The 15,817-nt window shown below is 50.8% G+C and overlaps 1 protein-coding gene across 2 annotated transcripts in view; it reads left to right on the top strand.

The window, feature by feature from the left end:
• LOC140421423 (uncharacterized) overlaps positions 1 to 15,817 on the top strand; it is a 307,993-nt gene that overhangs the window by 249,721 nt on the left and 42,455 nt on the right. The window contains exons 1-2 of one of the 2 annotated variants that reach the window (XM_072506119.1): positions 217 to 257; positions 6,455 to 7,342. The exons of the other annotated variant lie outside the window; for it this stretch is intronic. Of the exons in view, the coding sequence (XP_072362220.1) occupies positions 218 to 257; positions 6,455 to 7,342 (928 nt within the window). The 5' untranslated portion in view covers position 217. Of the gene's footprint in view, positions 1 to 216; positions 258 to 6,454; positions 7,343 to 15,817 lie in introns of those variants that run through there. 2 annotated transcript variants of the gene reach the window in all.

Below are 15,817 nucleotides of genomic sequence, written 5' to 3'. Positions count from 1 at the left end.
ACAAACATGTTGGACTTTAACCTGTGATTATTGAACGATCAGCGAGTCAGCCTGAAATCTGCCTCAGAATGCCCGGGTGATTGATGGCAGCTCCGGACCAATAGGAAGAGGAGGGGGGGCCGGGCTGGAGGACCCACCAGGAGAAGCAAGCCTTCCAACCAATCGGAGTGAATGAGGGGCGGGGCCCACTGTGATTGAAGCATGCGCAGTGTGGGTAATGGCGAAGGAGATGGACAGCTTTTTCAGATCGGAAATTGGTAAGAGGCGATAAACAATATGGAGGGAGCGAGAGATCGCGGGGGTGGGCGGAAACGTTGCGTAAAGTTGTTGAAATCGCCAACCTCGGAAAAGTTTACGGGACCCCGTTTGTACCGAGCGGAGCTGTAGCTCCTCATCTTTGGCTCGGGTTAAATGCCGCCATCTTTATTGGATGTGAATCGAGGCGCATGCGCGGTTGTCGTCTTTGTCGGGGGGCGATGTTTCAATGAGTGGGCGGAACTTGTTCCCCATTGGTCAGAATGGAGACAACTTGTCCATCAAACTGGATTAGTCTTTGAGTCCCAATGTCTTATTGATGATGCAAAGCGGTGGCAGAGATGGAAAGGAAAGGAAGCAAATCCTGCTCTCCGGATTTCACTGTCTTATTAGACATCCTGCCCATGTGTCCAAAGCCCTGCGACTCTGTTCAGTCACATGAAGACCCAGGATAGAAATTCACAACCCTGAGTAGACGTCACCCTCAAATCGAGGGACTGCTGATGACAAGAGCGTCAGTGTGCAGCGGGGGCCATGAGTGGTCAACCTGGACCCATAAGCAGGAGGAGAGAATGGTGTGAATTTCTATCCTGGACTGACGGTGATTAATTTTGGAAACTCCTTTTACAGGGGATTAGTAGAGGAGGATTTACACACAGCAAATTCAAACCAGGAGAAATGTTTATCTTTCCTGAATTTCATTTCTGGCCTGACAGTGATACCTTTGGAAAACTCTTTCACACGGGCTTAGAAAGAGATTCGCAGACAAGAAACCCACAACCAATCCTCACATCAAATTCTAACACCACAGTTCGAGTTGCCAGGACCTGGAGATTATCGACCTTTGTGTGTAAGCATTGAGTTCCATATCATTATCACTCACTGTATAAAATGCCTACCTCCTATCTCCCCTGTAGATCTTGTTCACAATCTTAAATCTATGTTTCGTAATCATTTTACAATCTACTGATGGGAGCAGTTTTAAAAAATCTTTTACTGGGTTTGCTGTTGTTTCTGGTGCCTGGGTCAATGCTGGGTGGTCTGTCTGGTTTCATTCCTTTTTCATGTTTTTGTTGTGGTTGAATCAGCTTGGACCAGTCCATTTAGGATCCAGAACACAATTGAAGTCTCCAAGAATCAATTGATCTGTATCCAGGATGGATTCCAACAATCTTTTTACAAATGTTTCTATGAGATCCCCTCATTAAAAAAAAAGATAGAGAAGCAGAATTGGGCCATTCAGCCCATCGAGTTTTCGAGTTTGCTCTGCCATTCGATCATGGCCAATATATTTCTCATCTCCATTCATCTTGTATTGTAGCTCTCTTGAAATAAATGCGAACATTGCATTTGCCTTTCTAACGGCCAACTTTCCTTTATTGGCCCAATGTTACGAATCGTAATCAGTTCGCAAAGCATAATTTATATGAAGAATATCAATTTCAATGGCGGGTTTATTACACAACATGCATAGCAGCTCAGAATGTGCTCTCTCCATATGACAGAAGTTCCTCGCACATGCGCAAAGTCCGGCTGTGACTGGAGCATGCGGCGTTCGGGCTGTGATCGGCGCATGCACAGTTCAGGTTGACGCTGACGGTGCGAGGAGCGGGAAAGAAACAATCGAGCGACTTTCAGGATTGGAGCCGGTAGGTGACTGGGGAGCAATTGAAGCTGCGGAGTGAGCCGGGAGGTTTCATAAATACCCCGTGGAGGCTTCAACACCCGGGGAAAATGTTAACGGTCCCGTCTTAAACAGCACCGAATAGAGTGAGAGCTGAGCGGTGACAGGCCCGGGTTACTGGCCGCCACCTTTACAGAGGACAATGCGCCGCAGGGAAGGGGCTGGTTTAGCACAGTGGGCTAAGACAGCTGGCTTGTAATGCAGAACAAGACCAGCAGCGCGGGTTCTATTGCCGTTCCAGCCTCCCCGAACAGGTGCCGAAATGTGGCAACTAGAGGCTTTTCACAGGGACTTAATTGAAGCCTACTTGTGACAATAAGTGATTAATGTTATTATTGTGCGCTGCGAGCCTAGACTGGATGCCAACTCTCCGAGATTGACTGACTGGAGTCTCCAGGATTTTATTTTATTCATTTGTGGGAGTCACTGGCTGGGCCAACATTTATTGCCCATCCCTAATTTTCCTCAAACTGAGTGGCTTGCTCGGCCATCTCGGAGGGCATTTAAAGAGTCAACCACATTGCTGTGGTTTGGAATCGTGTCGGCCAGTCCAGGTAAGGATGGCAGATTTTCTTTTCTATTCATTCACGGGATGTGGGTGTCGCTGGCTGGGCCGGCATTCACTGCCCAGCACTAATTGCCCTTGAACTGAGGGCATCTCAGGGCATTTTAAGGGTCAACCAGCTGACTGTGGATCTGGAATCACCTGTAGGCCAGACCAGGTAAGATAAGATTTCCTTCACTGAAGGACATGAGTGAACCAGATGGGTCTTTGCAACAATCGACAATGGTTTCATGGTCATCAGTAGACTTTCAATGAATTCAAATTTTACCTTCTGCCTTGGTGAGATTCATACCTGGGTGTCTGGCAAATCATTGGGACAGTACAAAATATTTTTGTGACTCTGGAACATGATGAGGAGAGTAAAAATATTAATTTTGGGTCGCTGGAAAATCATTTGGACAGTAAAAAAGATTTTTGAACAATTCTCTTAAGTAGATATAAAAACATTGAAAATGGGATGAAGGTTGATTGACTGACAGTCAATCACTGTCCTTTTAAAAATAAATTTAGAGTGCCCAATTAATTTTTTCCAATTAAGGGGCAAGTTAGCGTGTCCAATGCACCTAACGTGCACATCTTTGGGTTGTGGGGGTGAAACCCACACAAACACGGGGAGAATGTGCAAACTCCACACGGGCAGTGACCCAGAGCCGCGATCGAACCTGGGACCTCGGCGCCGTGAGACAGCAGTGCTGCCCTAGTCAAACACTGTCCTGTAAGGTAATGAGTCCTTTTGCTTCCCAATTGGCCGAGGAAGGCTGTGTGTCACAAGGATGGATGTGTCGACCGATTAATGGCTGGAGGATGGGGGTCAGGTCATGTGATCAAACCTCCAGGAATACATTTAATTAAAGTTGGCGAGGAGAGAATGTTGTGAATTTCTATCCTAAACTCACAGTGAGGTTTCTGTAAATTTACAGGACACTGGATGTGGAGATTTAACAGACGGGAATCTCATACCAAAGTCACATTGCAATCTGACAGAGTCACTCGGTTCATCAGACCCTGAATATCAGCAGCATCTGGGTGTGGAAGGTAAAAGGTTTGTCTGTTCTGTCTGTGAGGGAAGATTTCAGGTCTCAGTGTGACTGGAAAAGCCCCGGGATTCACAAACCCTGGTTAGACCAAACCTGGAGAACTGTGTTCAGTTCTGGGCAACAAACCTGAGGAAGGATAGAATGGCCTCGGAGGGAGTGTAGCACAGATTTACCTGAGTGATATCTGAACCCCCGGGGTTAGTTTACAAGGCGAGATTAGACACAAGTGTCAGAGTCAGCTGGCAGCACGGTGGCACAGTGGTTAGTACTGCTGCCTCACAGCACCGATGTCCCAGGTTCTATCCCGGCTCTGGGTCACTGTCCGTGTGGAGTTTTCACATTCTCCCCGTATTTGCGTGGGTTTCGCACCCACAACTTAAAGATGTGCAGGCGAGGTGGATTGACCACGCTAAATTGCCCCTTAATTGGAAAAAATGAACTGAGTACTCTAAATTTGTTTTAAAATATTTTTTTTTACAATAAGGGGCAGAGAAGGGCATTCAGTCCATGCTCGCTCTCTAATCGGCACAGTGGTTAGCACTGTTGCTGCACAGCACCAGGGACCCCGGTTCTATTCCCGGCTTGGGACACTGTCTGCGGAATCTGCACATTCTCCCCCGTGTCTGCGTGGGTTTCCTCCGGGTGCTGCGGTTTCCTCCCACAAGTCCCGAAAGACGTGCTTGTTAGGTGAATTGGACATTCTGAATTCTCGTTCAGTGCACCCGAACAGGCGCCGGAGTGTGACGACTTGGGGATTTTCACAGTAACTTCATTGCAGTGTTAATGTAAGCCTACTTGTGACACTAATAAAGATTATTATTATTAACTGAAGCAATCCAGAGTCACTCTCCTGCTCTGTCTCTGTATCCGCACAGCTTTATTCCTCTCAGGTTTCTATCCAATTTTTAAAAAACAATCATTTATTGTGTCTATTTCCAAACTCCATCATCGGCAGCAAGTTTAAGGTCATTGCCACTGGCTGTGTAAAAACATTCTTCCTCATACCTCCTGGACCATTTACATGCATAGACACGGAGCAACGTAGAGAATAGGAGCAGGAGGATACCATTTGGCCCTTCGAGCCTGCTCCACCATTCATTACGATCAGAACTGATTAGGCTCAATAGCCTAATCCCGCTTTCCCCCATATCCTTTGATCCCCTTCACCCTTAGTGCTGAATCTAACTGCTTCTTGAAAACATGCAATGTTTTGGCCTTAATTAGTTCCTGTGGCGATGAATTCCATAGGCTCACCACTCTCTGGGGGAAGACATTTCTCCTGATCTCTGTCCGAAGTGGTCTACGCCGTATCCTCAGACTGTGACCCCTGTTTCTGGACACTCCCACTATCAGGAACATCCTTCCTGAATCTACTCTGTCTCGCCCTGTTTTTTTTTAACCAGTAATTTAGTGTGCCCAATTTTGTTTTGCAATTAAGGGGCAATTTTAGCATGTTCAATCTACCTACCCTGTACATCTTTGGATTTGTGTGGGTCAGAACCACGCAAACACAGGGAGAATGTGCAAACTCCACACAGACAGTGACCTGGGGCTGGGATCGAACCCGGGTCCTCGGCGACATGAGGCAGCAGTGCTAACCACTGCACCACCCACTTTTTATACGTTTCTATGAGATTCCCCCCTGATTCCTCTGAATCCTAACCGATTCAACCTAACCTGCACATCTTTGAGCTGTGGGAGTAAACCGGAGCACCCGGAGGAAACCCATACAGACATGGGGAGAAAGTGCAAACTCCACACAGTCAGGCTGGGAATTGAACCCAGGTCCCTGGTGCTGTGAAGCAGCAGTGCTAACCACTATGCCACCCCCTGTCTTACAACCCAGAGAGAATAGAAAATCCTCACCTCCAACTTAAATGGGTGACCCCTCACTTTGCAACAGTGACGCCCTTGTTCCAGATTCTCCCACAAGAGGAAACATTCTCTCCACATCCACCCTGTCTATACCCCTATGGATCGTATACAGTTCAATCCAGGTTTTACCCCAAACTTTAAATCTGTGTCTTGGCTGCATGTACGATCAGTGAATGAAAACAGTGTTCCTTTGACCACCCGATGGAAATCTGGCATAATCTTGTGTCCCTGAATCAAATCTCCCCTCAATCTCCTTTGCTGGAACCATTCTGGTAAATCTCCTCTGCACCTTCTCAAGAACCTTCAGATCCTTCCTGAAGAGTGGTGACCAGAGCTTTAGAAAGATTCATAGAATAGAATTAGAACCATAGAATTCCTACAGTGCAGAGGGGGGCCATTCGGCCCATCGAGTCTGCATTGATTCTTTGAAGGCCCACACTCCTGCCCTATCCCTGTAAGCCCACAGCCCCACCGAACCTGCACATCTCTGGACACTAAGGGACAATTTATCAAGGCCAATCCCCCACCGAACTTTCCCTTCTTTGGACTGATGGAGGAATCATGAGCACCGGGTGGAAATCCACGCAGACCCAGGGAGAATCCACACACACACAGACATCAAGGCTGGAATTGAACCGAGTCCCTGGTATGTGAGGCAGCAGTGCTAACCACCATGCCACCAGGAGCGTAGTTTTGGTATCAATATTACTGTTTATGAAGCTCAAGATCGAATTTGCTTTGCCAACATATTATGTCTTGTAGATATACAAAATCCCTCTTCGCCTCTTTCTCTCTCCTCCCAAAGAGGACAGTTGGGTTTTTATGACAATCCAGCAGTTTTCATGGTCACTTTTTCTTTGATTCAGATTAGTTTCAGATTCCAGCATCCGCAGTAATTTGCTTTTATCCAGCATTTTCTCTTCCAATTTTTCTTAGTGCCGGCCCCACAAATGACCAGATTCATTCAGCTCAATTTCACAACCTGCCTTTGTATTTTTGTGGGTTCTCTCTCACTCCCTATTTTCTGTTTTCAATCAGTTTCACAGGGTGTTCGAAGGGGAGGCTTCAAAGTCCGGAAACTCAAACCAAGCATCACATCGGGTCTGACAGTCCTCAATTTATCATATCCTGAATATCATCTTTCTTTGAACATGGACAGAAAAAGCATCGTTCACAGTGGGGAGAAACCGTGCACATGTTGTGTGTGTGGGCGAGGATTCACTCGATCATCAGGCCTCACGAGACACAATTGCAGTCATACTGAGGAGAAACCGTGGAAATGTGCGGACTGTGGGAAAGGATTCACTTATCCATCCAAGCTGGAAAATCATCGACACAGTCACACTGGGGAGAGACCATTCACCTGCTCCAAGCGTGGGAAGGGATTCACTGAGTCATCCACTCTGTCCACACACCAGCGAGTTCACACTGGGGAGAGACCATTCACCTGCTCAGAGTGTGGGAAGGGATTCACTCGGTCATCCACTCTGTCCACACACCAGCGAGTTCACACTGGGGAGAGACCATTCACCTGCTCAGAGTGTGGGAAGGGATTTACTATTTCATCCCACCTGCTGAGACACCAGCGAGTTCACACTGATGAGAGACCGTTTCAGTGTCCAGACTGCGGGAAGTGCTATAAAAGTTCTGGGGATCTGATGAGCCATCAACGTGTTCACACTGACGAGAGACCGTTTAAGTGCTCTCACTGTGGGACTGGGTTCAGACAATCATCTGACCTCACTGTACATCAGCGAGTTCACACCGGAGAGAGACCATTCGCCTGCTTCAAGTGTGGGAAGGGATTCACTAAGTCGTCCGAGCTGCAGAAGCACCAGCGAATTCACACTGGGGTGAGACCATTCGCCTGCTCCGACTGTGGGAAGGGATTCACTCAGTCATCCCACCTGCTGAAACACCAACGAGGCCATAAGTAACTACAGTGCATGGACTTTGCTGTTAACTCACATTCAGGACTGAACCATGTTCATTTGGGTCTCTTTCTGCTGATAACAAACTCCAGACAATTTACAGGGGCTAATATTCTGGCTAAAAGTAAAATAAATTAGATTTGTGTTAAATGCGCAGTGTGTTGAAACTTTCCAATATCTCTGACACAAGTTAGTTCCTTTTGAAGTACTCTCGCTCTCCCCCGTCTCTTCCATCCTCGCCTCCAACAAGAAGTGTGAGGAGCTTGTGGAGCTTCTTTGTGACTGAGATTGAGTAAATACGATCAGCTGCTTCCCTCCCTGCCAAGAGCCCACCAGACCAAACTGTCTCTAAATTTCAACTTTCCCGAGCCCTGAACTCACATCTTTCTCTAGTTTCTCACCCATCTCCCCTCGTGCCCTCTCAGAGCTCATCTTGTCCATGAAACCCCACTCCTGCTCCATCAACCCTATTCCCACTAAGCTACTGATCAGCAAACTACCCTGTGTCCCTGGATATTGTCAACATTTCTCTCTCTTCAGGTACTGTCTCTCTGTCCTTCAAATCTGCCATCATCACCCCCTCCACAATAGAACAAACCCTTGACCCTGCCATCCTTATAAATTACTGCCCCATCTTCAACCTCCCTCTCCTCTCCAAACTCGTTGAACATGTTGCCACCTCCCAAATCCTTGCCCATCTTTCCCAGAATTCCCATGTTTGAACCCTTGAATCAGGTCTCTGCCCTGTCACAGTGAAATACAGGAGACAATCAGAATCTCACCCGGAAAGACAGACAATCCAACACAGAAATGTTCATAAGACCAGAAGCAAGGGTAGCAGCACAGTCGTTATCAAGACACAACAATATCTGCTTGAGACAGACAGACAACCAAACAACACACATCACACCAAGCTACCGAGACGCATATACACGAGACAGGAAGGGAATTGGAGACGGAAGAACTCAAAGACTCCAGACACATTAACCACAAACAGATGGAATATCTGAGGGCACAACCAGGAGAAACAAAACGTTCTACCTGCTCCTTAAAATGCACAAACACATAATAATAATCTTTATTATTGTCACATGTAGGCTTATGCAATGAAGTTACTGTGAAAATCACCTAGTCGCTACATTCTGGCACCTGTGTGGGAGGAAACCCACGCAGACATGGGGAGAATGTGCAGACTCTGCGTAGACAGTAATCCAAGTGGGAATCGAACTGGGGACCCAGGCGCTGTGAAGCAACAGTGCTAACCACTGTGCTATTGTCACGGAATTACCACCAGACACCAATCGGATGAGATTGAGAGAGAGAGAATTCGACTGAATGGTAGAACTAACAGTGCGAAAGGAGGCTATTCATCCCATCAAGCCTGCACTAGCCCTTGGAAAGAGCACCCCACTCAAACCCATGCCTCCACCCTATTCCCATAATCCAGTAACCCCACCGATCCTTTTTTTGGCCAATAAGGGCAATTTTGCATGGTCAATCCACCTAACCTGCACATCTTTGGACTGTGGGAGAAAACTGGAGCACCCGATGGGAACCCACACAGTCACAGGGAGGATGTGCAAACTCTACACAGTCATCCGAAGCCGGAATGGCTGAAGCATCAACACACTGCTCCTCGTAGTTGATGGTATAGTGGTTCAATAAATATAATTAGTAGATTAAAAAGGTGTGTAATGTCAAGTAAAAACAGAAAATGCGAGATTAAACCAACAGGTCTGGCAGCATCATAGAATCCCTACAGTGCAGAAGGAGACCATTCGGCCCATCGAGCTTGCACCAACCCTACAAAAGAGCACCCCACCCAGGTGCACCCCCCCCCCCCTCGGAGAATGAGGACGAGATCTTGGGCCTGGCGGTGAAGGTGGAGGCGCACGAGGCTCTGCATAATAAATGGCAGGAGGACTTCCGGTTGCGGTGATGCACTGCTAACCCGCACGTTTTGGCAGCTCCCGTTCTAACGGACTTTTGGGCTCTTTTCGGGAGCCCCAACGGAAATTTTTTCAGACCAAACCCAGTGTGGGGTGACGAAGGAAGGTGCACCCCCCCCCCCCCCCCCCCCCCCCCCGGGTGTGTACGGGAAAGACGAGTGGCAGTGGCCAGATTGCGAAAGATCCTTTGGAGCAGCGGCCGAGAAGAGAAGGAAGAAGCAAGATGGCGGCGGATGGAGCCCAGGCAAAATGGGGCCCGGACCAGCAGGAATTCCTCGGACGGTGTGTGGAGGAAATAAAGAAGGAGGTGCTGGCGCCGATGTTATTGGCAATCGATGGGCTGAAGGAAACACAAAAGGTCCAGGCGATAGAGCTCCGTGGAGTGAAGGCAAAGGCAGTCAAAGACGAGGATGAGATACAGGGCCTGGTGGTAAAAACGGAGACGCATGAGGTGCTACATAAGAGATGTATCGAAAGGCTGGAAGCCCTGGAGAACAGCTCGAGGAGGAAGAACCTACGGATTCTAGGTCTCCCCGAAGGAACGGAGGGAGCTGACGTTGGGGCTTATGTGAGCACGATGCTCCATACGCTAATGGGAGCTGAGGCCCCATCGGGCCCCCTGGAGGTGGAAGGGGCTCACCGGGTCCTTGTGAGAAGACCAAAGGCGGGAGAACTACCAAGGGCGATAGTGGTGAGATTTCACCGCTTCACGGACAGAGAGGCCGTTTTGAGCTGGGCCAAGAAGGTACGGAGTAGCAGGTGGGAGAATGCGGAGATACGAGCGCGGAGGTGGCGAGAAGGAGGGCGAGCTTCAATCGGGCCAAGGCAGTGCTTCACAGGAAGAAAATAAAATTTGGGATGCTGCAGCCGGCGCGATTGTGGGTCACGCATCAGGGCAAGCACTACTACTTTGAAACGGTGCATGAGGCATGGACCTTCATCCAAGAAGAGAAACTGGACTAGAACAGAGAGACTGATGTTGGGGGGGAAACACAAGGCTGTGGTACAGAAGTGTAAATTGGAGGATGTGGGACTATTGGCGGATGAGGGGGTCTGTTGAAGGGTGCGGGGATGTATTGAGAGATACCTGGAGGTCAATGATGATGGCGAGGTCCAGGTGGGGGTAGTATGGGAAGCGCTGAAGGCGGTGGTTAGGGGAGAGTTGATCTCCATTAGAGCTCACAAGGAGAAACAAGAGGGCAAAGAAAGGGAGAGATTAGTGGGGAGATTTTGAGGGTGGATAAAAGATATGCGGAGGCCCCGGACGAAGGACTATATAGAGAGAGGCGAAGACTTCAGACGGAGTTTGACCTGCTGACCACAGGAAAGGCAGAGTCACAGTGGAGGAAGGCACAGGGGATGAGATAATGAGTATGGGGAAAAGGCGAGCCGGCTGTTGGCCCACCAGCTTCGCAAGAGGATAGCGGCGAGGGAGATTGGGGGAGTTAGGGATGAAACGGGAACTACGGAGCGGAGAGCAGGGAAGGTAAATTAGGTGTTTAAGACCTTCTATGAGAGGCTATATAAGTCCCAACCCCCGGATGGAAAAGAGGGAATGCAACAGTTTCTGGACCAACTAAGGTTCCCGAGGATGGAGGAGCAGGAGGTGGCGGGTCTGGGGGTGCCAATTGAGGTGCATGAGGTGACTAAAGGACTGGGGAACATGCAAGCAGGGAAGGCCCCGGGACCAGACGGGTTTCCGGTGGAATTCTACAGGAAATATGTGGACCTGTTGGCCCCGCTGCTGGTGAGAACCTTTAACGAGGCCAGAGAAGGGGGGACTCTACCCCCGACAATGTTGGAGACGACGATATCACTAATCCTGAAGCGGGATAAAGACCCACTGCAATGCGGGTCATATAGGCCTATCTCGCTCCTAAATGTAGACGCCAAGCTGCTGGCAAAAGTGCTGGCGACGAGGATAGAGGATTGTGTCCCGGGGGTGGTGCATGAAGTCCACACAGGGTTTGTAAAGGGGAGACAACTGAATGTCAATGTTCGACGGCTGCTGGGGGTGATAATGATGCCCCCAGCGGAGGGGGAGGCAGAGATAGTGGTGGCGATGGATGCGGAGAAGGCATTCGATAGGGTAGAGTGGGAGTATTTATGGGAGGTTTGGGTTCGGGGAGGGGTTTGTCAGATGGGTCAGACTCCTATATGGGGCCCCAGTGGCAAGTGTAGTCACAAACCGGCAAAGATTGGAGTATTTTCGGCTACACAGGGGAACAAGGCAGGGGTGTCCCCTGTCCCCATTACTGTTTGTGTTGGCAATTGAACCACTGGCCATAGCGTTGAGAGACTCTAAGAAATGGAGGGGGGTGGTTAGAGGGGTAGAGGAACATCGAGTGTCACTCTACGCAGATGACTTACTGCTATATGTTGCGAACCCTGTAGAGGGGATGACAGAGGTTATGCAGATATTGAGGGAGTTTGGAGATTTTTCGGGATACAGGCTAAATATGGGGAAGAGCGAGCTGTTTGTAATACACCCCGGGGACCAGGGAAGAGGAATAGACGCCCTGCCGTTAAGGAGAGTGGAAAAGAGCTTCCGATGTTTGGGGATCCAGGTAGCTAGGAGCTGTGGAACTCTACACAGACTTAATCTGACGCGGCTGGTGGAGCAGATGGAGGAGGATTTCAAGAGGTGGGATATGCTGCCGCTCTCATTGGCGGGCAGAGTGCAGGCGGTAAAAATGATGGTTCTCCCGAGGTTTCTTTTTGTGTTTCAATGTCTCCCCATTCTGATCACAAAGGCCTTTTTCAAGAAAATAGACAGGAGCATTATGAGCTTTGTGTGGGCAGGGAAGACCCGGAGGGTAAGGAGGGGGTTCCTGCAGCGTAGCAGGGACAGAGGGGGACTGGCGTTGCTGAGCCTGGACGACTACTACTGGGCCGCCAATGTGGCGATGGTTTGTAAGTGGATGAGGGAGGGAGAGGGGGCGGCGTGGAAGAGGCTGGAGATGGCGTCCTGTAAAGGAACGAGCCTAAAGGCGCTGGTGACGGTGCCGCTGCCGCTCTCTCCGAAAAGGTATACCACAAACCCAGTGGTGATGGCAACCTTAAGGATCTGGGGGCAGTGGAGGCGACACAAGGGGGTGACGGGTGCCTCGGTGTGGTCCCCGATCAGGAACAACCATAGGTTTGTCCAGGAAAGATGGACGTAGGGTTCCAGAGCTGGCAACGAGCAGGAATTAGGAAACTGAGAGATTTGTTTATAGACGGGACGTTTGCGAGCCTGGGAGCGCTGGAGGAAAAGTATGAGTTGCCCCCGGGGAACAATTTCAGATACATGCAACTGAGGGTGTTTACGAGGCAACAGGTGAGGGAATTTCCGCTGCTCCCGACACAGGGGATCAAGATAGAGTGATTTCCGGGGTATGGGTCGGGGAGGGCAAATGTGTCCGAAATATATCAGGAGATGAGAGACGAGGGAAGGCGATGGTAGAGGAGCTGAAGGGAAAATGGAAGAAGAGCTGGGAAGAGGAGATTGAGGAGGGCCTGTGGCTGACGCCATAAGCAGGGTAAACTCCTCGTCTTCGTGTGCCATATGACGGGAGCAAGACTGAGCAGGTTCTTCAGAATGGAGGACAAGTGCGGGAGGTGCTTGGAAGGCCGGCGAACCACACACACATGTTCTGGGCGTGTCCGGCACTGGAGGGGAGTGGCAAAGGTGATCTCAAAGGTGGTGAAGGCCCGGGTCAAGCCAGCTGGGGGTTAGCGATATTTGGGGTAGCGGAAGAGCCGGGAGTGCAGGAGGCGAAAGAGGCCGATATTTTGGCCTTTGCGCACCTGATAGCCCGGCGAAGGCTCTTACTCATGTGGAAGGAAGTGAAACCCCCCGGCGTGGAGGCCTGGATAAACGATATGCAGGGTTTATAAACTAGAACGAATAAAATTTGCGCTGAGAGGATCGGCTCAGGGGTTCTCCAGGCGGTGGCAACCGTTTCCTTGACTATCTCGCGGAACGTTAAGGGAAAATAGATCGTCAGCAGCATGGGGGGGGGGGGGCACTATTTTTTGTTACTTTGTTAGTTCACTATATTATTTAAAGAATGCTATTTATCAGTTACTGTACTATTATTATGTTGATTTGTAAAATGGAAAAATTCTGTTTGAAAACTTTAATAAAATATATATTTAAAAAAAAGAAATAGCAGGAGAAGTTCGAGGACATGGAGAACCGGTCGAGAGGAAGAATCTGCGGATTCTGGGTCTCCTGGAGGGAGTGGAGGGGTCGGATGTTGGAGCATACGTGGTCACAGATGCTGAACACTTTGATGGGCGCGGGGGCCTTCCCGGGGCCCCTGGAGCTGGAGGGAGCCCACCGTGTCCTGGTGAGCAGGCCCAAGCCCAACGAGCCACCGCGGGCAGTGCTGGTGCGGTTCCACCGCTTCATGGATAGGGAGTGTGTCCTAAGGTGGACAAAGAAGGAGGGGAGCAGCAGGTGGGAGAATGCAGAGGTCCGTATATACCAGGACTGGAGCGCGGAGGTGGCCAAAAGAGGGCCGGGTACAATCGGGCGAAGGCGGCTCTGCATCGGAAGGGGGGTGAAATTTGGAATGTTGCAGCCGGCGCGACTATGGGTCACTTTCAAGGACCTCCACCACTACTTTGAGACGCCGAGGACGCGTGGACCTTTATCCAGGCCGAAAAGTTGGACTCGGATTGAAGGTCGGTTGCGAGGGATGTTGGGAGGGATTGATGTGATTGTTGTGTTTGGGGGATGTTCTGTTCTGTTTGGTCCTGTTTTTTTTTTGGGTGCTGGGTGGGGTAGGGTGAAATGGTTCATAGTGGGGGTTTGGTGAGAGTGTGGACGGCGGTGGTTGGAAGAGGGGGCCCCATTGCGGGGGAGGCGAGACGGGAGGCCTGAGGTGGGGAGCTGGGATGATGCGCCGCGAAAGGGAGCCGCGCCAGAGGGGGTGGGGCCGGCTTGGTGGAAAGCGTGGGGAAGGAAGGGGGAGGGGTGGTGCTAGAGAGGAGCGCCCGCTGATGGACAGGAGGGGGGGGGGAGATTCTCACACTGGGGGGGTTCGATGGAGTGGCGGGGGGCGGCGGGGGTCAGCAGGAGTCAGCTGACATACAGGAGTGCTATGGGGGGAGCAACGCAGCTCGGGGGGGAACCTAGCTGGCGGGGGGGGGGGGGGGGGACTGGGTTGCTGCTGCATTGGCCAAGGGGGAGCTGGAGCCTGAAGCGCGAGTCGGGGTGAGGGTCTGCCGCTGGGGAGGAACGGAGTAATGTGGGAGGCGCGGGCACGGGGCTGGTCTAGAAAGGGAGATGGCTAATCGGCAGTGGGGGGGCGCAGCCCCCTGATCTGGCTGATAACTTGGAAGGTGAGAGGCCTGAATGGGCCGGTCAAGAGGGCCCGTGTGTTCGCTCACCTGAAGGGAACTGAAGGCAGATGTGGTCATGCTCCAGGAGTACGCATTTGAGCGTGGCAGACCAGGTTAGGCTGAGAAAGGGGTGGGTAGGGCAGTTTTTCCATTCGGGGTTGGATGCAAAGAATCGAGGGTGGCGATGTTTGTGGGGAAGCGGTGTCGTTTGAGGTGCTGAGCATCGTGGCAGACAATGGAGGTAGGTACGTGATGGTGAGTGGTAAGCTGCAGGGAGTGCAGGTGGTCTTGGTGAATGTGTATCCCCCGAATTGGGACGATGCCGGATTCCGGACCTGGAGGCAGGGAGCTTGATAATGGGGGAGGGATTTTAATACGGTACTGGATCCAGCATTGGACCGCCTAGGTTCAGGACAGGTAAGAGGCCGGCGGCGGCCAAGGTGTTGAGGTGTTGATGGGAGGAGTGGACCCATGGAGTTTTGTTAGGCCGGGGCCAGGAATTCTCTTTCTTTTCCCACGTCCATAAAGCCTACTCCGGATTGACTTCTTCGTTTGAGCAGGGCTGATCCCGAGGGTGGAGGACACGAGTATTCGGCCATAGCCATCTCAGACCATGCCCCGCACTGGGTGGAGCTCGAGCTAGGGGAGGAGAGGGACTAGCGCCCGCTGTGGTGCCTGGAGATGGGTTTGCTGGCGGATGAGGAGGTGAGTGGGCGGATCCGGGGTTGCATTGAAAGATACCTAGAGTTAACAATATTGGGGGATGCAGGTAGGGGTGGTCTGGGAGGGGCTGAAGGCGGTGATTAGGGGAGAGCTAATCTCCACTATGCCCACAAGGAGGGGAAGGAGAGGGAGAGGTTGGTGGGGAGATTTTAAGGGTAGATAGGAGGTATGCAGAGGTCCCCGAGGAGGGACTACTCAAGGAGCGACGGAGCCTCCAGGCCGAGTTCGACCTGTTGACTACCAAGAAGGCGGAGTGCAGTGGAGGAAGGCGCAAAGGGCGGTGTATGAATATGGGAGAAGGCTAGCCGGATGTTGGCACACCAGCTTCGGAAGTGGGAGGCAGCGAGGGAGATTGGGGGAGTTAGGGATAAAGGGGGGAACACGGTGCGGAGTGCGGTGGGAATAAATGGGGTATTTCGAGACTTCTATGAGGGGCTGACACAAATCGGAGGAGGTCGGAATACTTT

This window comes from Scyliorhinus torazame, chromosome 5 (assembly GCF_047496885.1).
Source record: "Scyliorhinus torazame isolate Kashiwa2021f chromosome 5, sScyTor2.1, whole genome shotgun sequence".
Lineage (NCBI taxonomy): Eukaryota > Metazoa > Chordata > Chondrichthyes > Carcharhiniformes > Scyliorhinidae > Scyliorhinus > Scyliorhinus torazame.
Note: the sequence above shows the minus strand (reverse complement) of the source record. Positions and strands in the feature narration are given on the sequence as shown.